Source organism: Micromesistius poutassou (genome assembly GCF_964030765.1).
Source record: "Micromesistius poutassou genome assembly, chromosome: 9".
Lineage (NCBI taxonomy): Eukaryota > Metazoa > Chordata > Actinopteri > Gadiformes > Gadidae > Micromesistius > Micromesistius poutassou.
Window position 1 is genome coordinate 285 of NC_140279.1, and position 24,816 is coordinate 25,100.

The window sequence follows — 24,816 nt, forward strand, 5'->3', positions numbered from 1 at the left end:
CCTGAACACACACTGTCCACCTGAACACACACTGGTCCACCTGAACACACACAGGTCCACCTGAACACACACTGGTCCACCTGAACACACACTGGTCCACCTGAACACACACACACAGGTCCACCTGAACACACACAGGTCCACCTGAACACACACAGGTCCACCTGAACACACACAGGTCCACCTGAACACACACTGGTCCACTGAACACACACAGGTCCACTTGAACACACACAGGTCCACCTGAACACACACTGGTCCACCTGAACACACACTGGTCCACCTGAACACACACAGGTCCACCTGAACACACACAGGTCCACCTGAACACACACTGGTCCACCTGAACACACACACTGGTCCACTTGACACACACTGGTCCACCTGAACTAGGGATGGGTCAGAATATTCGAATATTCAATTATTCGTTCCGAGGGTCAAAGCCGATTTTTAACATTTGGACCGTTAACATTTTTTCCCATTCAGATAAACAAGAATTAACAGACGGAACTAATGTTGGTTCTGTAGAACTATTCGTTTTTTTATTATTATTATTAATCATGTACAGAAAAACAATATACACAATACACAAGCATAAATATTAATATATATGCAGCATATACAACACAAACACTGATCACTGTTAAAGTTTGTTTTTTTTGCATTTAAGATATTAAGTGATTTCTTGCCGATGATCCACGGCTGCCTTTGTGAATGTCGGCACACATCGAATAATCGATTATTCGTTCATAACCACCCACTGATTATTCGACCATGAAAAATTTGAGTTATTCACATCCCTAACCTGAACACACACGCTGACAGTGGACACATGAGACGAGAGTCTACTTTATTGTCATTTAGCAAAGTGCACGTACAGAGCAAATGAAATGCTGTTGACGTCCCACCAGGAGTGCAAAAAGAAGCATTAACTTACGGTTGCTAAATTTGCACAATTCGCTAGATGAGTAGTAGTGTAACAGTGTTTTTGTACTTATAGTAGTTGGTGTTATTATTTGTGTGTATGTGTGTTTATCTGTTGTGCTACTGTACCTGTATGTTACACTAGTATGTAAAGTATATTATTACGTAAATGATTATTATTATTACGTTTATTACTTGTGTTACCTGGCTGCAAGACAAGTTTCCCTTAGGGGACAATAAACTGAAACTGAACTGAACTGAACTACCAAAGTGCAGGTTAAGTACAGTATTCTGGGTTATGTGATGTACATATGTGTCTATATATAATACATTATAAAATTTATAAAACAGGTTCGCTTAAATCAAGCGATCTGATTGGTTCCCAACTGTTGTATATTGAGCGTATACACACAGCTATGACGCCCGTTCTGTTTACAGAGTTCAGTATCACTCCGCACCTAACAATATATAACGCTGTGTGTGTGACCCCCCCCCCCCCCTCTCCCCCCCCCCCCAGTGCCCCCGTCCATCCGGCCCTCGGGCCCCCCCGACCGCTCGGTGGTCCTCCACGGGGCCATCAGCCTGCAGTGCGTCCCCAGCGGGGCCCCCACCCCCAGCATCACCTGGCTGAAGGACGGCCGCCCCGTGGACACGGCTCAGGAGCACCTCAAGGTGGGCGTGGTTAGGGACCAGGGACGGGGGGGATGGACCCCACTGAAGGGGTGTCAAAGGTCCAGATGTTACCGAGGGAACGGACACAGTGGGGGGAGCCCGGCGGTCATCGCGGGTTCAGTGGATTGTTACGTTTGAGGCTTTCTTATTGTCCTTCTTTTTGAAATGTTTTTTTGACCTCCAGTCCTAGTAGCTTAATTGTATACATTTTGTATTTGTAAATCTGTCTCTCTATCTCTGTCTCTTTCTCTCTCTCTCTCACTTCCTCTCTCTCTCCCTCTCTCTCTCTCCCTCCCTCTCTCTCTCTCTCTCTCTCTCTCTCTCTCTCTCTCTTCTCTCTCTCTCTCTCTCTCTCTCTCTCTCTCTCTCTCTCTCTCTCTCTCTCTCTCTCTCTCTCTCTCTCTCTCTCTCTCCCTCAGCTGGAGTCGGCGGGCCGGGGTGCTGCAGGTGACCCAGGCCAGACTAGAGGATTCTGGGAGGTACTCCTGCGTGGCCACCAACGCCGCCGGAGAGGTCCAGCAGCATCTACGTCTGAGTGTCCATGGTAACCATAGACACGCCTCCTCTCTCTCTCTCTGTACGCCTCAGTGTCCATGGTAACCATAGACACACCTCCTCTCTCTCTCTGTGTACGCCTCAGTCTCCATGGTAACCATAGACACACCTCTCTCTGTACGCCTCAGTCTCCATGGTAACCATAGACACACCTCCTCCTCTCTCTCTGTACGCCTCAGTCTCCATGGTAACCATAGACACGCCTCCTCTCTCTCTCTCTGTACGCCTCAGTCTCCATGGTAACCATAGACACACCTCTCTGTAGGCCTCAGTCTCCATGGTAACCATAGACACGCCTCCTCTCTCTCTCTGTACGCCTCAGTCTCCATGGTAACCATAGACACACCTCCTCTCTCTCTGTACGCCTCAGTCTCCATGGTAACCATAGACACACCTCCTCTCTCTCTCTCTCTGTACGCCTCAGTCTCCATGGTAACCATAGACACACCTCTCTGTAGGCCTCAGTCTCCATGGTAACCATAGACACACCTCCTCTCTCTCTGTACGCCTCAGTCTCCATGGTAACCATAGACACGCCTCCTCTCTCTCTCTCTGTACGCCTCAGTCTCCATGGTAACCATAGACACACCTCTCTGTAGGCCTCAGTCTCCATGGTAACCATAGACACGCCTCCTCTCTCTCTCTGTACGCCTCAGTCTCCATGGTAACCATAGACACACCTCCTCTCTCTCTGTACGCCTCAGTCTCCATGGTAACCATAGACACACCTCCTCTCTCTCTGTACGCCTCAGTCTCCATGGTAACCATAGAGACACCTCCTCTCTCTCTCTCTGTACGCCTCAGTCTCCATGGTAACCATAGACACACCTCCTCTCTCTGTACGCCTCAGTCTCCATGGTAACCATAGACACACCTCCTCTCTCTCTCTCTGTCTCCATGGTAACCATAGACACACCTCCTCTCTCTCTCTCTCAGTCTCCATGGTAACCATAGACACACCTCCTCTCTCTCTCTCAGTCTCCATGGTAACCATAGACACACCTCCTCTCTCTCTCTCTGTCTCCATGGTAACCATAGACACACCTCCTCTCTCTCTCTCAGTCTCCATGGTAACCATAGACACACCTCCTCTCTCTCTCTCAGTCTCCATGGTAACCATAGACACACCTCCTCTCTCTCTCTCTGTCTCCATGGTAACCATAGACACACCTCCTCTCTCTCTCTCAGTCTCCTGTTTCTTTAAAGCTGCAGTAGGAAAGATGTGAGCGTTGTAAAGAGAGAGCAGAGAAACGCACCCTCCCACAGTCTGTCCCCGTCCCTCTGCTCCCTTAAGTCATAAGTCCCTCTGCTCCCTTAAGTCATAAGTCACTCTGCTCCCTTAAGTCATAAGTCCCTCTGCTCCCTTAAGTCATAAGTCACTCTGCTCCCTTAAGTCATAAGTCCCTCTGCTCCCTTAAGTCATAAGTCACTCTGCTCCCTTAAGTCATAAGTCCCTCTGCTCCCTCAAGTCATAAGTCCCTCTGCTCCCTTAAGTCATAAGTCCCTCTGCTCCCTTAAGTCATAAGTCCCTCTGCTCCCTTAAGCCATAAGTCCCTCTGCTCCCTTAAGTCATAAGTCCCTCTGCTCCCTTAAGTCATAAGTCCCTCTGCTCCCTTAAGTCATAAGTCCCTCTGCTCCCTTAAGTCATAAGTCCCTCTGCCCCCTTAAGTCATAAGTCCCTCTGCTCCCTTAAGTCATAAGTCCCTCTGCTCCCTTAAGTCATAAGTCGTTCCACATCGAGACGTCTTGCGTTTCGAGGACCTGTGATTGACAGGGCCACATGGATAATAACCCCAATGTGTCACCGAAAGAAAAGATGTGATTGGTCAGAAATGCACCAGGTGTGGTCTACCAGCTCACAGCAGAGGTTCTCCCAGTGCGTCCCACGCCCCTCCAGCTGACGGGGGCCGGTAGCCCTCCAGTCGTACCTCCAGCACCGGCGTGGCCCTCCCCGGGCCTCCTCTCCTCCGGGTCGTCCGCTCTGCGTCACGCCTCCTCCGCACCGCCGCCGCCAAACGGACCAACCAGACCGAGCGGGACGTGGGGTTCTACCGGCACGCCACCGTGTGAATGTGACCGTGTTCTGTTTGGTTTGTCTTTCCCTCCACCAGAGCCGCCCAGTATTCCCTACTCTGGAGAAGTCGTCAACCAGACCATCTTGTCTGGCTTCTCCACACAGCTGGAGTGCAAAGCCACAGGCAGCCCTGTCCCCAGTAAGGCTGGTCTCAGACCAGTTCACCTCCCCTCTTCCCACCGACACAGATAGAGTACACATCTGAGTCAATTATCAATCATCAATTAATTCTTGTGAATACATAATTCATGCATGAGACCTCAACCCTTGCGTAGTCACTAATCGGTCACGCTCTTATTGTGTAAAGCGGTCCTCCTACAGTAAGTCGTTGTGGTTGTTCCTGTGTGTCCGTCAGCCATCACGTGGTACAAGGACGGCCGGCCGCTGAGCGCGGCGGCGGGCGGCGGCGGCGGCGGCGGCGGCGGCGGCGGTGGCGGCGGCGGCGGCGGCGGCGGCGGCGGGCCGGCCCTGCTGCGGCGCGGCGCCCTGCTTGAGCTCGGCCACGCCCGCGTGACGGACGCCGGCCTGTACCGCTGCGTGGCCCTCAACGTGGCCGGGAGCGCAGAGAGGTCCACGCGCCTGATGGTCCATGGTGAGTTAGGGGCCCTCAACACAGGGGCCAGCCTAAGGGGGGTTAGGGGCCCTTAACACAGGGGCCAGTTAGGGGCCCTTAGTGAACACAAGGGCCAGTTAGGGGCCCTCAACACAGGGGCCAGCCTAAGGGGAGTTAGGGGCCCTTAGTCAACACAGGGGCCAGCCTAAGGGGAGTTAGGGGCCCTTAGTCAACACAGGGGCCAGCCTTAAGGGGGGTTAGGGGCCCTTAACACAGGGGCCAGCCTAAGGGGAGTTAGGGGCCCTTAGTCAACACAGGGGCCAGCCTAAGGGGAGTTAGGGGCCCTTAGTCAACACAGGGGCCAGCCTAAGGGGAGTTAGGGGCCCTTAGTCAACACAGGGGCCAGCCTAAGGGGAGTTAGGGGGCCTTAACACAGGGGCCAGCCTAAGGGGAGTTAGGGGCCCTTAGTCAACACAGGGGCCAGCCTAAGGGGAGTTAGGGGCCCTTAGTCAACACAGGGGTCACCTTAAGGGGAGTTTAAGGGCCCTTAGTCAACACAGGGGTCACCTTAAGGGGAGTTAGGGGCCTTTAGTGAACACAGGGGCCAGCCTTAAGGGGAGTTAGGGGCCCTTAACACAGGGGCCAGCCTTAAGGGGGGTTTAAGGGCCCTTAGTCAACACAGGGGTCAGCCTTAAGGGGAGTTAGGGGCCCTTAACACAGGGGTCACCTTAAGGGGAGTTTAAGGGCCCTTAATCAACACAGGGGTCACCTTAAGGGGAGTTAGGGGCCCTTAGTGAACACAGGGGCCAGCCTTAAGGGGAGTTTAAGGGCCCTTAGTCAACACAGGGGTCACCTTAAGGGGAGTTTAAGGCCGTGGTGCTTTTTATATAATAAAATGATGTAATATATACACGCTCTGCTGGCTTCACCTGACCCCGTACCTCCCTGTGACCCCCCCCTCCCTGTGCCCCACCCCCCTCTCCCTGTGCCCCCCTCCCTGCCCCCCCCTCCCTGTGCCTCCTCTCCCTGTGCCCCCCCCCCTCTCCCTGTGCCCCCCCCTCTCCCTGTGCCCCCCCCCTCTCCCTGTGCCCCCCCCTCTCCCTGTGCCCCCCCCCCCTCTCTGTGCCCCACCCCCCTCTCCCTGTGCCCCCCCCCTCCCTGTGCCCCACCCCCCACTCCCTGTGCCCCCCCTCTCCCTGTGCCCCCCCCCCCCCCCCTCCCTGTGCCCCCCCCCCTCCCAGTGCCTCCTGTGATCTCCAGCCGTGGGGGCCGTGTGACGGTGGTGGTGAACGAGGCGGCCCGTCTGGACTGCGAGGCCAGCGGTCTGCCCCCCCCCAGCCTCACCTGGCTCAAAGACGGCCGCCCCGTGGCCAGCGTGTCCGACGGCATTCAGGCACGTCCCATGATGCATCACACCTCCCATGATGCATCACTCACTGCACACGCACACGGGTCACAACACAGTACGCTTCTTCAGTTTAACCAACGGTCACCAGGCTGTGATGACTGTCTGTCTGTCTGTCTGTCTGTCTGTCTGTCTGTCTGTCTGTCTGCATGTCTGTATGTCTGTATGTCTCTCTGTCTGTCTGTCTGTTTGTCTGCATGTCTGTATGTCTGTCTGTCTGTACGTCTGTCTGCATGTCTGTCTGTATGTTTGTCTGTATGTCTGTAGGTCTGTCTGTCTGCATGTCTGTCTGTCTGTCTGTCTGTCTGTCTGTCTGTCTGTCTGTCTGTACGTCTGTCTGTCTGTACGTCTGTCTGTCTGTACGTCTGTCTGTATGCGTAGGGCAGGACAGACGTGGTGAGGGTCGGGTTTTCTCCCAGCCGAAAGGTTCTGGGTTTGATCCCCGATGCTTTGAGCAGGACCCTGACCCCGTCTCCCTCCTGTGTGGTCACTGTGATGGGCCGTGGCTGGAGCCGCCCTAACCCTAACCCTAACCCTAACCCTAACACTAACCCTAACCCTAACCCTAACCTAACCCTAACCCTAACCCTAACCCTAACTCAACAGTCAACAGTAACATCACATTGTCCTGGGCCTGGGCTCGGTTCATGTGTGTGTTCTGTCTCTCCAGATGTTGAGGGGGTCGGTTCATGTGTGTGTTCTGTCTCTCCAGATGTTGAGGGGGTCGGTTCATGTGTGTGTTCTGTCTCTCCAGATGTTGAGGGGGTCGGTTCATGTGTGTGTTCTGTCTCTCCAGGTGTTGAGGGCTCGGTTCATGTGTGTGTTCTGTCTCTCCAGGTGCTGAGGGCTCGGTTCATGTGTGTGTTCTGTCTCTCCAGGTGTTGTCCGGCGGCCGGGTTCTGTCCCTGAGCAGCTCCCAGGTCAGCGATACGGGAACCTACACCTGTGTGGCCGTCAACTCCGGGGGGGAGCAGCAGCGGGAGTACGACCTGAGGGTGTACGGTGAGCACTGAGCTGCTTCAGGGCACTGTGGAAGCTGTTTGCACTGACTGGTCACCAGTCAACAGGCAGTGCTCCAGTCCTACTGGGGGACTGACTGTTGACTGGTGAACAGGCAGTGCCCCAGTCCTACTGGAGGACTTCATGGTTCTGTATTTGTCTCCATTCTGCGTGCTTTCGTGTAATTTCCCCTGGTGCATATTCAATGGGCTCATGCTCAAAGGATGTTGAAAAATACACCACAAACAAGAGATGTTTTTGTGGTGAAGTATCATTTAGACAAAGTTTCATTTGTTGAATCCCCTCTCTGCCTTACTAATGTAGCCAACAAACTGCTGGTCATACCAGGGATAATCCTGTTCCATTGCAGTGATTTTTATTTGTTCTCGTCTGGAGGGATTTCTTGCATGGGATAGTTTAAAGAAGGGAAACCGCAAAGTGGATGTGCGTGTTATTTTTGGCTGTGTGTCTGTGTGTGAGTGTGTGTGCATGCGTGTGTGCATGCGTGCGTGTGTGTGTGTGTGTGTGGTCCATATCTATGCAAATGTGTGTGCGTGCGTGCGTGCGCGCGTGTGTGTGTGTGTCTCCACAATGATCGTAAGATGCTTGTGCTGAGTAACTAGTCTGAGTTGTGTAATTGCTACCATCTCCATGAGCCCCCTGCTCTCTGACCTGAGCCCAGCTCAGGCCTCCCTCCCCCTGAAGGTAATTGAGGGGAAGTGGTGGAGAGACTATCTTCTCTGGAACAGCTTCAGCAGGTCTTAGAAAAGAACCTGATTAGAACCTCAGCGAAAAGGAGACCCTAATCCGGGAGATGAGATGGGAGACTGACGTTAGTGGGGGGTCAACTTGGACTATCTTTGTGCTTTTGAAACTGGACCCTTTTTCGTAAAAATCGAAATAAAGTGTGGCTCTTCTGACGTCACTGAAGTGCTTTAATTCAATATTTAAATGTTTGCATACGTCTCTGTGTCGGCTCCAGAACACATTGTGGGGGGGGGACCCCAGAGTAACATTGGTATGAAGGTCGTTGAGCTCGTAGGAACCCCTTCTTCTTGGGATTCAGTCCTTTTAACTCTGGGCTCTGATTGGCTGGAGGCTGTCCAATGATTGGGCCGTTTCCAGTGTTAACGCGGGGCTCTCTCTCCCTGGCTCTCTCTCTCTCTCTCTCTCCCTCGCCCTGCCGCAGTGCCCCCTAACATCAGCGGCGAGGAGGCCAATGCCACCGTGATGCTGGGCGGGCCGGTGGAGCTGCTCTGCCAGAGCGACGCCATACCCCCGCCCACTCTATCGTGGCGCAAGGACGGCCGGCCGCTGTTCCGGAAACCGGGCCTGGCGGTCTCCGAGGACGGGACGCTCCTCAAGGTGTGGCCGGGGACTCATTTAGGCTGTTTCTGAAATGCTATACTACATACTACATACTGCATACTGACACAGTATGTACTGTACTACTCCCCGCCCTAGTATGCAGTATAGTATGCAAGTATGACAAGTATCATGCAGTGTACTACACAGTCACATGACCGAAAAATTCGCTTATAAATATAAACGGTTGAGCCATTTGTTCTGTTAACAATGAAAAACACACGATTACAAAAACATACGAAAGCTTATCACATCACATCAAACAACTAATTACAACTAATTATACATTTATACATTTATGTATTTGTATTTGTATTCGCCGCTCGCATTGTCCGCCGTTATTTTAAATGTTCAGCGGCGCCGCGTTGCATTATGGGATACAGTATCCGACGTAGTGAGCTCTGGATGTATACTAGAATTTTTTGACCGATTAGTACATCATCCGGGTAACTGTCGCATACTGCAAAAAAACATTTTTCGCGTACTGCATACTACTTACTACTTTTACGTCACGATCAGTATACGAGCAGTATGTAGTATGCCATTTCAGAAACGGCCTTAGAGTTAGTATGATGAACTGGTAACGACGTGCAGGCTGGGAGGGTGAATCAGTGGACTCAGGTGTACTTGAATGCCCCCGCTCAATGAGTGTTGTTGGTGTTGGTGTCGGTGTGGCTGCAGATTGACAGCTCGCAGGTGCAGGACTCGGGCCGCTACACCTGTGAGGCCGCCAACGTCGCGGGCAAGACGGAGAAGAACTACAACCTCAACGTCTGGGGTGAGTCCCTCCTCGCCAACACGGCCACAGGGTTCTGTTTCTAGTTCAGTCAGGTGCTAGTGGTCCTGAAGGTACCCAGTCAGAGCTACTGTCTGAGTGTGAAATTTGTGAGAAATGCCATAGCCGTCCGGTTGCTATTGGTGAGTGAAATGCATTCACCGACCAATCAGGGCTTCTCTTCCCTGATTGGTTCTTGGAATCCATCCTGCCTGGATACGGGTGTGTGGATTGCAAAATTGAAGACTGTTGAAGAAACATAAGGGGGAGCATAGAGCATTATCTCTTTCTTTCTCTTTTTTTTTTGATTCAGCCACACACAAAAACGCCAATTCAAAGCGCAGTAATTGTTCAATTGTCTTCCTAATTGCGATGCAGTACAGTAAGGTGAGATCGCCCCCTGTGGGCGTCTTGTCGTCATTACAGTGTCTCCCAGTATCCGGGCCTCGGAGGACGTGACTCCGCTGACGGTGGTCGAGGGAAGTCTGATCACTCTGGTGTGCGAGTCCAACGGGATCCCCCCCCCAGCCTGGCCTGGAGGAAGAACGGTAGGAAGAGGGAAGAGTCAGGCAGCAGCGAATGGGGCTGTCATAGCAACAGGAGGAAAGAGATTAGGAAATCAGGAGAGATGAGTTGAAGCATTCCTTCCTGTTTAACTCCCTCCTTAGATATAGGGATGGAGAAGAGAGGAAGTGGGAGAAAACAGAGGAAGAATCCTTTTGAAGAGGAGGACAGAACGGAGGAAAGGGGGATGGGAGGGAGAGAAAGGCTCCTAGAATTTAGGAAGTCCATTTAGCACACAATCAGGAAGCAAAAGAGGATCAAAGGTCATTGTAAGAGAAAAGAAGTGGTTCCTAACACAGGGTACCACGTTGATTGCAGCGTTGTGCAAGTTCACACTTCACAGGAACTAGTTCAAAGTTCAGTTCATACAAAAGTTAGTTATAGTTCATAGTTCACCAATTCAGTTTTGAACTAGTTCATGTCTAGTTCATTAACAGTTTTTTTTAGAAACCAAAGAAAAACTGTTCTTTTAAAATAAACTAGTTCAAAAATGAAAATGAATCCTCTCTGCCCATCTCTCTGCCTGCTGCCCATCACTACAATCATCAAATTGTCGTGGATATTATTTGTACACATGTTTCATTCGTCACAACTAAGGCAGTAACTCTATTTAATAAAGACATCAAGTCATCTGGACCTAAGCATCAATTCAGAATGTCACAAAATCTGAACTAAGTTCAAGTTCTTTAGTTAAAAATATGTTACGTTCAGTTCAAAGTTCATAGAAAAATGAACTAGTTCTTTTGAACTAGTTCTTTTGAACCAGTCCATGCACAGCCCTGGTTGATTGACTAAGCCTTCTTTGGACGCGTCTCAGGAGCCGAGCTGCGGGCGGACCCCCGGGTCAGGGTTCTGTCGGGTGGCCGTCAGCTGCAGATCTCCAGGGCGGAGAGGACCGACTCCGCCTCCTACACCTGCACCGCCACCAGCTCCGCCGGCACCACCTCCAAGGAGTACAGCCTGCAGGTCTACGGTACGTCACCACCACCGCTACACTGAGTACAGCCTGCAGGTCTACGGTACGTCACCACCACCGCTACACTGAGTACAGCCTGCAGGTCTACGGTACGTCACCACCGCTGTACTGAGTACTCATCACCCTACAGTCCAACTACAACCCGCACTCTCAGATCCACAAACACCCTGCTCCTCCAAATCCCGAGCACTAGGCTCTCCACCACGGGAGACAGAGCGTTCTGCTCGGCCGCACCACGCCTATGGACCAGTCTCCCAACCCAGACGAGGGCCGTTCAGAACCTGGACTCTTTTTTAAAATAGGTCCTGAAAACCTTTTTATTCAGAAAGGCCTATGGCTGCTAATAGGATTTTTTTTTAACCTTGTCTCATAGTCTTTATTGAGTATGCTTTTGTTTTCTTTACCTTGCTTTTAACTTTTTAACCTTGTAGCACTTTGAGATCTCTTTGATGAGAGGTGCATTAGAAATAAAATGTATTATTATTATTATTATTATTATTATTATTACAGCCTCCAGGTCTACGGTACGTCACCACCGCTACAGTAGAGGCTTTTCCTCTGCGTTCAACTCCCGACCTAATGGTTGTGGGTTCGGTGCCCCATGTCCACATCCTTGAGAAAATCGCTGAAGTTAATGGAATCAATCTCAGTTCACTGCAAGTGGCTCTGTTAACAACACGTTAATAAACACCCATCCCAGAGGATGGATGATGATGAGCGATGTGTTGACGTGTGACCACCATGTGACCACCAATCAATGAGCCTGATCTCGGGCCTTCTCAGTTGCTGCCCCCACCCTTTGGAATTCACTCCCCTCCCACATCAAAGCCTCCCCAACCCTCTCTTCTTTCAAATCTGCACTCAAAACACACCTTTTTACACTAGCCTCCCCCACCTAACTCCCACCTTATTCTTCATGTTTAACCTCTGTTTTGCTTTTAAATCCCAGTCTGTCTTAATACAGCTCTGTTGCTTAGTTTTGATAGGGCAATATGTAAAGCGTCTTAGAGTACCATAGTAAGCGCTATATAAATCTGATTTATTATTATTATTATTATTATTATCATCTCTCCCCGGGGGGCGTGTCCCGTCACTCACTCCCCTTCTCTCACTCCAGTCCGCCCTTCCATCAAACACAGCAGCGTGGGCGGGGCCGGGGATGTGATCGTCACCAGGGGCGGCAACGTCAGCCTGCGGTGCGACGCCGACGGCGTGCCCCGCCCGGCGGTGACGTGGCTGAAGGACGGCCGGCCAATCACGGGCCGCCAGCTCCCCGGGGGGGCGGTGGTCCTGAACGAGGGCCGGCTGCTGCAGATCACCGACGCCAGAGTGTCGGACACGGGGCGCTACGGCTGTGTGGCCGTCAACGTGGCGGGACAGGCGGACAGACGGCAGGACCTCAGCGTCCACGGTGAGACACACAGTACACTACCGTAGTACAGTACAGTACTGTAGTACAGTACCGTAGTACATACAGTACAGTACCGTACAGTACCGTAGTACAGTACTGTACTACAGTACAGTACCGTAGTACATACAGTACAGTACTGTAGTAGAGTAGGCTGGACGTCAGTGTCCACGGTGAGACACTACTCTAGTACATACAGTACAGTACCGTACAGTACCGTAGTACAGTACAGTACTGTAGTACAGTACAGTACTGTAGTACATACAGTACAGTACCGTAGGACATACAGTACTGTAGTACATACAGTACAGTACCGTAATAGTACGTACAGTACCATAGTACAGTACAGTACTGTAGTACATACAGTACAGTACCATATTACAGTACAGTACTGTAGTACAGTAGGCAGGACGTCAGCGTCCACGGTGAGACACACTGACAGTACAGTACACTGTACTGTATACAGTACACTACCGTAGTACAGTACAGGTGAGACACACTGACGTACAGTACTACAGTACAATACAGTACAGTACTGTATTGTATACAGTACTGTACTGTACTACTGTACTACTGTACTGTAGTACAGTACAGTACTGTATTGTACTACAGTAGTGTTGTACTACTGTACAGTAGTGTACATTCAGCCCCCTGTGGACCGTGGACCCTAACCCCTCCTGTCCTGTGCTGTGCTCCAGTGCCCCCCAGCATCACGGGCCAGCTGCTGGTCCCGGAGAGCGTGAGCGTGGTGGTGAAGACCCCCCTGGGCCTCACCTGCGAGGCCTCGGGCATCCCCCTCCCTGCCATCACCTGGCTGAAGGACCAGCAGCCAATCACAGCCTCCAGCTCCGTGCGCATCCTCTCCGGTGAGCCGACATTTTTTTGGTGTTCATTTTTTAATTTAAATGTTCAAGGATATAATATACAGTAACCTGCTGTGTTTATATCGACTACGGCCGGCTGGTAGAACGGAGAAACCCCGCCGGCACAGGAGAGGGTCTGAAAGAAACTATAGTTCACAAGAATACAGGAAGCACTGTAGTAGCATGTGGTGCATACTGTGGTACACTGTGGTACATCCTGTGGTGCATGCTGTGGTACACTGTGGCACATCCTGTGGTACACTGTGGTACATCCTGTGGTACATCCTGTAGCATGTGGTACATCCTGTGGTACATCCTGTGGCACGTCCTGTAGCATGTGGTACATCCTGTGGCACATCCTGTGGTACATGCTGTGGTACATCCTGTGGTACATCCTGTGGTACATCCTGTAGCATGTGGTGCATCTCTTTAAGATTCACGTGAATCCAGCCTGTATAAATACAAATGACCTAACTGTAAATGTAGAAAGACGCTGATGCATTTTATTTGGTATAATAGAACAAAAAGAACAAACAGTTTTGTTTTAAACGCGGTGTGGTCCGTTGAGCGTGAGGAGGGAGTGAAGTGCTGAAGAGGCAGATGCTGGGTTCTCACAGAGCTAACGGGATCCACGGCCACGGCCCAGAGGCCAAGCAGACATCATACATCAGCTCAATGAGATGGAACGGGACCGCTGACGGGGGGCCAAACCTAAGAGCTTAGCATACCAGTCTGGGGCCAACACACACAGTTTCACAAGAGAAGGACCATTGTTGACGGTGGTGCATTTTTTCTTCATATTTCAAGGTGGAGAGTGTTCTTCCAAACCAAACAGTGAACTGTTGGAGTCTTTGAGTCTTATAATACTTGTCTAGTTTTTCGAACTGTGTGGGCTAGGCTAATATTGATTTCATTTTTTACAACATCTACCTAAAGTAACTGTCTGAAGGCACAGTGCTTTACAGAGATGGAGAGTTTATCTTTCACAAATTCTTTAGTTTGCATTATGAGCAGTGCAATTCAAATGTGTCTCGGTTATGGACGACAGACCCATTACCGGGGCCATCATCGTTGGATGAACACAGTTTTATCTCTCAGAACAGCTCGATTAGAGACGATAACACATTTGGACCACGTACCAACAAATATCTGGTCGTTGTTAGCTTAGAGGAGTCTCTTGGACTCTGTTAAGACGCACTCAACATTGTTTTCCTTTGAAAGAGAGATGGACGGTCTTGTTGAAAACCTGTTGATCATTTGTACAGCTGTTGAGCTTTTGAGTGTTCACACAATTTTCTTAAACGGACCGAAGTGCAAAAAGAAGTCGTGTATTAATGATGTGTATCATGTATTCCGCTGTGGGAAAGTATTCTCTGTAGCACACGATGGTACCGCCTCCTTCTCACTTTGTGCTCAACAGCTTAACTTTAATGTGCTCGTTCCCAATCCCCAGGGGGGCGGAGTCTGCGGCTGACGCACGCGGCCGTGGACGACGCGGGGAGGTACTCGTGTGTGGTGTCCAACAGCGCCGGCGAGGCGAGGAAGGACTTTGACCTGGACGTTCTTGGTATGTGATGAACACAACGCTATAGAAGCAGATTGAAGTGAAGATGCTGCCCCCCCCCCCCCTGTGTGTGTTAACGTTTTGAACCCTTCTGCTCCAGTGCCGCCCAGCATCGTGCATGAGGGCACTCTGGTGGACGCCAAGGTGAAGGAGAACCACAACATCACCCTCTCCTGTGAGGCTGCTGGTGAGTAGCATCCCATCACATCCTCGACCACGTTCTCTACAGCCAGCAGAGAGCAGTACTTTGACAGAAGATGGATCAACAATAATAAACCCGGGGTTAGGTTACGGCGTTCATTTGTGTGTTTGTTATGCCACTGTCAAAGACAAATTTCACATTAAGGAAGTCTAAGTCTAAGTCTAAGTCTAAGGCCCTGTCCCGTTTCTCCCCCCTTAAAACTTCCACTTGGTTTGGAGGGCCCTCAACAGTAAATCTTCCACTTCGTTTTAAGCCTGCATCGGACCTCACTACGTTTTGAGGGTTGATTATAAGGGCAAAATAGCACTTCCCCCCTTAGCTCCCTACAGTAATGGGACACCCTACCCTCTACACGAGAACGCGCAAAATATAGGGTTAGGGCAAAGATCTAGGGTTAGGGGAGGTGTTGGCACGGGGCCTTTGTCTCTTAAGCTTTTTTCTGCATTTTCTGACCTCCCCCTTTCCCTGAACCCGTGGCGTTGCCCAGGTAACCCCGTACCGGAGCTGCGCTGGCAGAAGGACGGCCAGCCGCTGCTGCAGGACGGCCGTCACCGGCTGCTGTCCCACGGCGGCCGGCTGCTCATCTCCGGGGCGGCGGTGGAGGACACGGGCCGCTACAGCTGCCTGGCCGTCAACAGCGCGGGCCAGCGCAGCCGGCACATCAACGTCAACGTTCTGGGTACGCGCACGCACGGACGCACGCACGCACGCACGCACGCACGCACGCACGCGCGCACGCGCGCACGCACGCACGCACGCACACATAGCCGTCACCAGAGACACAAACACACACACACACACAGCTGTCACCAGAGACACACCACACACACACACACACACAGCCGTCACCAGAGACACGCCACACACACACACACACACACACACACACACACACACACACACACCACACATAGCGTCTAAGAGCTTTGAGTCTGAATCATGTTGCCCTATGGTTTATTGAACACCCGCTCCACACCGGGCGTATCCCCGGACGTACTCTGACTCACAGCGGGCTTCATCTCCATGCAGTGAGCGCTCTCCCCCAGACACACAGCAGGGGTCTGATCAGACGCGTGTGCTCCCCCCCCCCCCTCCCCCCCCCCCACAGTGTCTCCCACCATCGCCGGCTCGGGCCCCGAGGGCTCCGCTGAGGAGGTGAGCGTGACCCTGAGCAGCCCCACCTCCCTGGTGTGCGAGGTGCAGGCGTACCCGGCCGCCCTGCTCACCTGGCTGAAGGACGGCAGCCCGCTGGAGTCCGGCCGCAGGGTCCGCGTCCTCCCAGGTACGAGGGGGGGGGGGGGGGGGGGGGGGAGATCGCTCTGGAAGACGCTACGAGACGAAAGGCGTTGTGCGAGTTCACACACTTCACACGTGAACTAGTTCAAAGTTCAGTTCATGCAAAAGAAAATGCATGCATTCACGTTCATAGTTCACCAGTTCAGTTCTGAACTACTTCATGTTCAGTTCATTAACGGGTTTTTTTTTGAAACAAAAGAAAAACTGTGGGAGTGAGTATTTCTGCGCTTATCTTTTAAAATGAATCCTCTCCATTCCCTGCTGCCCATCACTACAATCTCAAAATGTTGTGGATATCATTTGTACACCTTTTTCATTCATCACAACTCAGGCAGTAACTCTAGTTAATAAACACGTCATCTGGACCTAAGCATCAATTCAGAACGTCACAAAATCGGACCTAGTTCAAGTTCAAGTTCTTTAGTTAGAAATATGTTAAGTTCAGTTCAAAGTTCATAGAAAAATGAACTTGTTCAATGAACTTTAGTTAGTTTGAACTAGTTTGTTTGAACTAGTTCATGCACAACACTGCACTACAATGCCGTGATAGACGTAAGAGGACAGCGTGAGTGAGGAGGGGGTGTTGTCCGCAGGCGGGCGGACCCTGCAGATCCTGAGCGCCACAGAGGAGGACGCCGGGCGGTATACGTGCGTGGCGACCAACGAGGCGGGAGAGACGCTGAAGAACTACGAGGTCAAGGTGTTTGGTGAGCTGCTACTCAGACACGTGCAGCGTGCACGGCACGGCGCACTCAGGCTGCTGTCACATGGATGGTTTAGCTTTTATGGAAAACATCTGCAGAGGAATTACACCCCAGAGTCCCTCTGGGGTCACATGGGAGAAAGAAATACCTTGATGTGGAAATCTGTGCTAACGGATTTGTATGCAGTGTTCCAGTCAGAGATGAGTTTATTTTTTAACAAACATTCATATCATCATCATTCAAAGAATCCAAAGAAACAATCATCATTCAAAGACGCAATATATTTAAAACAATATTTGGTTTACAATGAACAGAAATATCTACATTTGACGACATATTCATGAAAACGGTTTCTGAATCCAAGGATTTAGACATCCAGGTATTTGTCTACCGTGTGAGCCCAGAGGCTCTGTAGAAGTAGTATCGTTGTATAGTAGTTATAATAGTTGTAATAGTTTTGTTTTAAAGGACAGCGAAACCCCAACACAACTTTAGATTGGTTCAGTAGATGGCCTCACAAGGTTAACCCGTATTCACCTGCATTCCCCCGTTTGGTCTGGTTACCTGGTCTGCTTATAGTCTGGTTATGGTCTGGTTATGGTCTGGTTATGGTCTGCTTATGGTCTGGTTATGGTCTGGTTATGTCTGGTTATAGTCTGCTTATGGTCTGGTTATGGTCTGGTTATGGTCTGGTTATGGTCTGGTTATGGTCTGCTTATGGTCTGCTTATGGTCTGGTTATGGTCTGCTTATGGTCTGGTTATGGTCTGGTTATGGTCTGCTTATGGTCTGCTTATGGTCTGGTTATGGTCTGCTTATGGTCTGCTTATGGTCTGGTTATGGTCTGCTTATGGTCTGCTTATGGTCTGTTTATGGTCTGCTTATGGTCTGCTTATGGTCTGCTTGTGGTCTGCTTATGGTCTGCTTATGGTCTGCTTATGGTCTGGTTATGGTCTGCTTGTGGTCTGCTTATGGTCTGGTTATGGTCTGCTTATGGTCTGGTTATGGTCTGCTTATGGTCTGGTTATGGTCTGGTTATGGTCTGCTTATGGTCTGGTTACCTGGGATGCTCACGGCTATGAGCGTGTGTTTAACATGAGGGAGGCCTCTACTCATCAGTATATGAGGGGGGTCCAGGTGCGGTTCTCCTGAATCATAGCGATGATATCTAGATTGAATTGGGAATTTGATTTCCATCGAAAAGGCCAAAGGTCAAACTGAATGTTTGTTGTTGTCTGGAGCCAGTCCCGCCTCAGATCAACAAGCACCACGTCCCGGGGGAGGGGCTGGCCCCCGGGGAGGTCAAGGTCAAGGTCAACCACAGCCTGAGCCTGCAGTGTGAGGCCCAGGGCGTCCCCACGCCGACGCTGCAGTGGTACAAGGACGGACAGGTAGGACCCCCCGCCGTGCTCCTCGTGACCCGTCCTCCTCAACTCACCTTATTGACCCATCCTCCTCATACCTTTAATACAACATCAGCTCACCTTATTGATCAATCCTCCTCATACCTTTAACACAACATCAACTCACCTTATTGATCAATCCTCCTCATACCTTTAACACAACATCAACTCACCTTATTGATCAGTCCTCCTCATACCTTTAATACAACATCAGCTCACCTTATTGATCAGTCCTCCTCATACCTTTAACACAACATCAGCTCACCTTATTGATCAGTCCTCCTCATACCTTTAACACAACATCAACTCACCTTATTGATCCCAGCAGGGGGCTGTATGGCTCTCCAACATCAATTGACTACTATTGTATTTGATTCTTCTTTTAATCTTTCATTCTTTCATTATTTTATTCTTTTCTAAGCACAGATAATACAGAGTATGTCACGCAGACATTTCACTGCACATCCTGTATGTGTATGTGACAAATGAGAACCTTTGAACCTCTGAACCTCTGAGTCTTTGAGTCTTTGAGTCTTTGAACCTCTGAGTCTTTGAGTCTTTGAACCTCTGAGTCTTTGAGTCTTTGAGTCTTTGAACCTCTGAGTCTTTGAGTCTTTGAGTCTTTGAGTCTTTGAGTCTTTGAGTCTTTGAACCTCTGAGTCTTTGAGTCTTTGAGTGCCGCTCATCGTGCTTTTCCTCCGTCAGGTCCTGCGGGCCGACGCCCACGTCAGCATCACGGCGGGCGGGCGGGTGGTGCTCGTCCAGCAGGCCCAGGTGGAGGACACCGGCCGCTACACCTGCATCGCCTCCAACGTGGCCGGGGAGGACGAGAAGGACTTTGATGTAAATATACAAGGTGAACTGGGCTGATACCTAATGACTCTGAGCTACTGGTCTGGTGAACTGGGCTGATACCTAATGACTCTGAGCTGCTACTGGTCTGGTGAACTGGGCTGATACCTAATGACTCTGAGCTACTGGTCTGGTGAACTGGGCTGATACCTAATGACTCTGAGCTACTGGTCTGGTGAACTGGGCTGATACCTAATGACTCTGGGCTACTGGTCTGGTGAACTGGGCTGATACCTAATGACTCTGGGCTGCTACTGGTCTGGTGAACTGGGCTGATACCTAATGACTCTGGGCTACTGGTCTGGTGAACTGGGCTGATACCTAATGACTCTGGGCTACTGGTCTGGTGAACTGGGCTGATACCTAATGACTCTGGGCTACTGGTCTGTTGCACTGCAGCATCACTGAAGGGAATGATAAACGGGAATGATAAAAAGCTTGTTTCAAATCTGTTAGTGAAGATCGATTGCATTGAGATGTAGAATAAAGTAAAACATGTGGTACTGGTAGTAGTAGCAGTACTAGTCCAAGTCAATACAACACTGCAGTATTCCCAGGAAGCATTCCCATATCCCCCAGAGAGGAAGAACTAACCCTTCCCCTTTGTGTTCCTCCTTCAGTGCCGCCGAGTTTCAACAGAGCGGGAGATACCATCTCTCCCCCCGGCAGCGGGGGGGAGGCGAGGGAGGTGGTCCTCAACAACCCGCTGTCTCTGTACTGCGAGACCAACGCCGTGCCCCCGCCCACCCTCTCCTGGTACAGAGACGGCCGGCCGCTGGTGTCCAGCGACCGAGTGCTCATCCTGCCAGGTGAGAGGTCGGCCAATCACCAGGGAGGAAACCTGGGACGGAGCGCAGAGGGAGGGGCCCCTCAGGGAGGGAGGGGCCCCCCATGGAGGGAGGGACCCCCCAGGGAGGCAGGGGCCCCCAGGGAGGGAGGGGCCCCCAGGGAGGGAGGGGCTCTCAGGGAGGGAGGGGCCCCCAGGGAGGGAGGGAGGGACCCCCCAGGGAGGGAAGGGCCCCCCCAGGGAGGGAGGGGCCCCCAGGGAGGGAGGGAGGGATCCCCCAGGGAGGGAGGGGCCCCCAGGGAGGGAGGGCCCCCCCAGGGAGGGAGGGGCCCCCCAGGGAGGGAGGGAGGGGCCCCCAGGGAGGGAGGGAAGGTAGAACTGAGCGGATTGTCCACGGTCCACTGGTCCGTTGATAGAATGAAGGTAGAACTGAGCGGTGTCCATGGTCCACTGGTCCGTTGATAGAATGAAGGTAGAACTGAGCGGATTGTCCATGGTCCACTGGTGCGTTGATAGAATGAAGGTAGAACTGAGCGGATTGTCCATGGTCCACTGGTCCGTTGATAGAATGAAGGTAGAACTGAGCACTGTCCATGGTCCACTGGTCCGTTGATAGAATGAAGGTTGAACTGAGCGGTGTCTATGGTCCACTGGTCCGTTGATGTGTTGAAGTTAACCGAAGGAACCCTGTGGCTCTCAGGAGGGCGAGTGCTCCAGATCCCGAGGGCCCGGGCCGACGACGGGGGCAGGTACACGTGTGTGGCCGTCAACGAGGCCGGAGAGGACTCCCTCCAGTACGACGTCAGGATCCTACGTGAGTAGAGCCGTCGCCCTCACTGGGACATCCACACCGCAGGCGAGAGAGAGAGAGAGAGAGAGAGACGTGAGCGTAACGTAGAGCGTATCAGTTCACACCAGCCGCTGTTTATTTCACTGTATTTTCAAGATTCATCAGATAACATCATCACCGAGACGCTTCAGAAACGCTTGGAGGTAGAAGTGAAGCGTAAAGTGGAGCTCTGGTCGGCCGTGAGACGGGCGCAGAACGCTGCCGGTGTGAATCAGTGCACTGGTCTGAATGGATTCTATCTCTGGCTGAAGGCAGACGTCTGACGGCAACGACTAAAGAATGCGTCTAAAACGTCTCTGGTGTGAATTGGCCTTCAGGGGGCTGCTTAAAGGTGCCCTGACGTGCCACCAGGTGTGGGTGTGATTAGCCGTCACAAGCCGCTTCAGGTGAGCAGCAGCGTTTGCTGCGGTCCACTGGACAGGCTGATGGACTGGTCTGTCTGTCCAGCACACATCACAGGTGGACACGCCCCCCTGTGATGTCATAAGGGGCCGATTTCCAAAACGGCTAATCACACCACACCTGGTGGCACGTGATGGTGGGACCTTTAAGACTTCATGAGGATTCAAAAGAAAACAAGCCATTCTAATGTGTGTGTGTGTGTGTGTGTGTGTGTCTGTCTGTGTGTGTGTGCGTGTGTACTTTTTCCCAGTGCCCCCGGTCATTAGGGGAGGGGAAAGCGACCTTCCCGACGAGGTCACGGTTCTGGTCAACAAGACCGCCCAATTGGAATGCCACGTCGACGGACATCCCGCCCCCAAGACCACCTGGCTGAAGGACAGCCAGCCAATCAGCGGCGAGGGCCCCTACAGACTCCTCCCCAACGGCCGCGCCCTACAGGTGGACTGAACACGCACACGTCTGAACCCAGAACGTTCTGCTCCTCATCGGGGCGGGGGGGGCGGGGGGGGGGGGGGGGGGGGGGTGTTGCTCTGAGCTGCAGCGTTCATCACGCGGTGGATGACCATCAGAGCCTCAAAGCGTGTTCCTCTTCCTCTCCGGCTCTGAGCCAGTGGCGTCACTAGGCTGTTTGATTCGGGGCTAAAGCCCCAAATCTATTTTTGTTTGAAAAAATAATAATAAAATTTAAAAAAAGACAATCCAAGCTTCCGTCCGCCCCCCCCCCCCCCCCAATCCAATCTCGTCCGCCCGCGATTGCTCGATACTCCCCACTGAGCCCCGGATGTTTAAGGAAACCCAGAGTCGCGCCGGCTCTGAGCCTCTTTGTGTCTCCCCCTCCAGGTGCTGAACGCGCAGGTGTCCGACACGGGCCGCTACGTGTGTGTGGCGGACAACGTGGCGGGCAGCGCCGAGAAGTCCTTCAACGTCAACGTTCACCGTAAGGACGCGACCCAACGCAAGCGCTGAAACGCTGAAACTTGAAACGCTAAAGTCTCCCAGGGTTGAGTTAGAAGCCCCTGAATGGAGTCCTTGTAAAACGTTTAAACACGTTAAATCAGTGACAGAACAAAAGGCGTTATGAGAACAGAACATCTGTTCCTTTAATCCACAAGGAGCCCACCAGACACCGCTACGTGGTTCTGTAACGTGTGCCTTGCAGGGTTCTGGTCTTTAGGGAGTCGACCTTTTTGTTTTATTGAGCGCTTTGGAACAGAACCTCCAACTCATGGTTCTCAAATCATCCTCCAAAAACACGAAGGACCGTGAGACACGATGTTCTGGTGACCCCTCACCTCACCTCACCTGCTGCTCTCTCTCTCTCTCTCTCTCTCTGTCTCTCTCTCTCTCTCTCTCTCTCTCTCTCTCTCTCTCTCTCTCTCTCTCTCTCTCTCTCTCTCTGCTCCAGTGCCCCCCAGCATCGTGGGGCCCAGCCCCGAGGACCAGACGGTGGTGCTCAACCACTTCATATCGCTGACCTGCGAGGCCTCGGGCTTCCCCCCGCCCTCGCTCAGCTGGCTGAGGGACCGCGGCCCCGTGGCGGCCCACTCCAACGCCGTCATCCTGCCAGGTAACGCTCAGGAACCCGCCCTCTCAGGAACCCGCCCCTTTTAGGACCCGCCCTCTCAGGTCCCGCCCTCTCTCAGGTCCCGCCCTCTCAGGAACCCGCCCTCTCAGGACCCGCCCTCTCTCAGGACCCGCCCCTCTCAGGTCCCGCCCCTCTCAGGTCCCGCCCTCTCTCAGGAACCCGCCCTCTCAGGTCCCGCCCCTTTCAGGACCCGCCCTCTCTCAGGACCCGCCCCCTCTCAGGACCCGCCCTCTCTCAGGACCCGCCCTCTCTCAGGACCCGCCCTCTCAGGACCCGCCCCTCTCAGGTCCCGCCCTCTCAGGACCCGCCCCCTCTCAGGTCCCGCCCTCTCAGGACCCGCCCCCTCTCAGGAACCCGCCCCTCTCAGGTCCCGCCCTCTCAGGAACCCGCGCTCTCAGGTCCCGCCCCCTCTCAGGTCCCGCCCCCTCTCAGGAACCCGCCCTCTCAGGTCCCGCCCTCTCAGGAACCCGCGCTCTCAGGTCCCGCCCCCTCTCAGGTCCCCCCCCTCTCAGGTCCCGCCCCTTTCAGGACCCGCCCTCTCAGGAACCCGCCCTCTCAGGTCCCGCCCCTCTCAGGTCCCGCCCCTCTCAGGTCCCGCCCCTCTCAGGTCCCGCCCCTCTCAGGACCCGCCCTCTCAGGTCCCGCCCCTCTCAGGTCCCGCCCCTCTCAGGACCCGCCCTCTCAGGTCCCGCCCTCTCAGGACCCGCCCCTCTCAGGACCCGCCCTCTCAGGAACCCGCCCTCTCAGGACCCGCCCCCCCTCAGGTCCCGCCCCCTCTCAGGACCCGCCCTCTCAGGTCCCGCCCTCTCAGGACCCGCCCCTCTCAGGTCCCGCCCTCTCAGGTCCCGCCCCCTCTCAGGTCCCGCCCCTTTCAGGACCCGCCCTCTCAGGTCCCGCCCTCTCAGGTCCCACCCCTCTCAGGTCCCGCCCTCTCAGGTCCCGCCCCTTTCAGGACCCGCCCTCTCTCAGGTCCCGCCCCCTCTCAGGACCCGCCCCCTCTCAGGTCCCGCCCCCTCTCAGGACCCGCCCTCTCAGGTCCCGCCCTCTCAGGACCCGCCCCTCTCAGGTCCCGCCCTCTCAGGTCCCGCCCCTCTCAGGTCCCGCCCTCTCTCAGAACCCGCCCTCTCAGGTCCCGCCCTCTCAGGAACCCGCCCTCTCAGGACCCGCCCCCTCTCAGGAACCCGCGCTCTCAGGAACCCGCGCTCTCAGGTCCCGCCCTCTCAGGTCCCGCTCTCTCAGGACCCGCCCCTCTCAGGTCCCGCCCCTCTCAGGTCCCGCCCCCTCTCAGGTCCCGCCCTCTCTCAGGACCCGCCCCTCTCAGGTCCCGCCCCCTCTCAGGACCCGCCCCTCTCAGGTCCCGCCCTCTGAACCGGGACAAGGCCTTTAACAGAGCGGCTGCTGCTCACGTCTGAGAGCGGTGAGGAGGAGAGAGAGAGAGAGAGTGGAGAGAGCAGAACAGAGCAGAGAGAGAGATGCTGAAGCCGACCAACCCGGCCTCTCTGCCATCTCTGTGCTGACGTGTTGGTCATTGGATACTTGTTGTTGTTGTTCCTGTCATTAATGTTCTCATCGTTTGTTTTCTGCATGGTTTCCTCTCTGAATAACCTCCGACCAGATGGGTCAGACGAGAGGTCATCCATGAACCCGTGGTTTTTGGATGTGGTTTAAAGACAACGTGGAGCAAATGCAATGTTTACATTTGCTTTGTTTTTTAGTTTTTTAGAATGACAATACCATATTTCTGTGTAAATATAACGGTGCTAGACGCTTACAGCGCAAAGGTAACCTCCCGCTGCCCACACACACACAGTCCCACTGTGTGTTCCTACCATGTATCTCTGGTATACCAGAAGATACATGGTATATCATATATCCATGGTTTTCTTTGGTGTCTCTGTAGGCGGTCGGACGCTGCAGATCCTGAGGGCCAAAGTGTCCGACGGAGGGAAGTACACGTGTGTGGCCATGAACCCAGCGGGGGAGGCGCGGAGAGTCATCTCCCTCAGCGTGTTGGGTCAGTGGTCTCCGTCTCCGTCACA

General features: G+C 53.0%; 1 protein-coding gene across 1 annotated transcript in view; it reads left to right on the forward strand.

Moving 5' to 3' along the window:
- Nucleotides 1-1,441: 1,441 nt before the first annotated feature.
- The window catches only part of LOC311353563 (hemicentin-1-like), a gene marked incomplete at both ends in the record, with an annotated part of 57,546 nt that continues 34,171 nt past the window's right edge, over nt 1,442-24,816 (forward strand). The window contains 28 exon segments of the mRNA XM_084473482.1: nt 1,442-1,596; nt 2,016-2,033; nt 2,035-2,140; nt 4,263-4,364; nt 4,581-4,621; nt 4,721-4,817; nt 6,020-6,171; nt 7,062-7,185; nt 8,372-8,547; nt 9,229-9,325; nt 9,749-9,835; nt 9,838-9,870; nt 10,704-10,859; nt 11,980-12,273; nt 12,969-13,136; nt 14,587-14,700; nt 14,798-14,884; nt 15,387-15,578; nt 16,008-16,181; nt 16,789-16,902; nt 18,144-18,289; nt 19,007-19,157; nt 19,774-19,962; nt 20,641-20,754; nt 21,443-21,630; nt 22,033-22,129; nt 22,598-22,759; nt 24,678-24,791. Of these exon segments, the coding sequence (XP_084329608.1) occupies nt 1,442-1,596; nt 2,016-2,033; nt 2,035-2,140; nt 4,263-4,364; nt 4,581-4,621; nt 4,721-4,817; nt 6,020-6,171; nt 7,062-7,185; nt 8,372-8,547; nt 9,229-9,325; nt 9,749-9,835; nt 9,838-9,870; nt 10,704-10,859; nt 11,980-12,273; nt 12,969-13,136; nt 14,587-14,700; nt 14,798-14,884; nt 15,387-15,578; nt 16,008-16,181; nt 16,789-16,902; nt 18,144-18,289; nt 19,007-19,157; nt 19,774-19,962; nt 20,641-20,754; nt 21,443-21,630; nt 22,033-22,129; nt 22,598-22,759; nt 24,678-24,791 (3,648 nt within the window).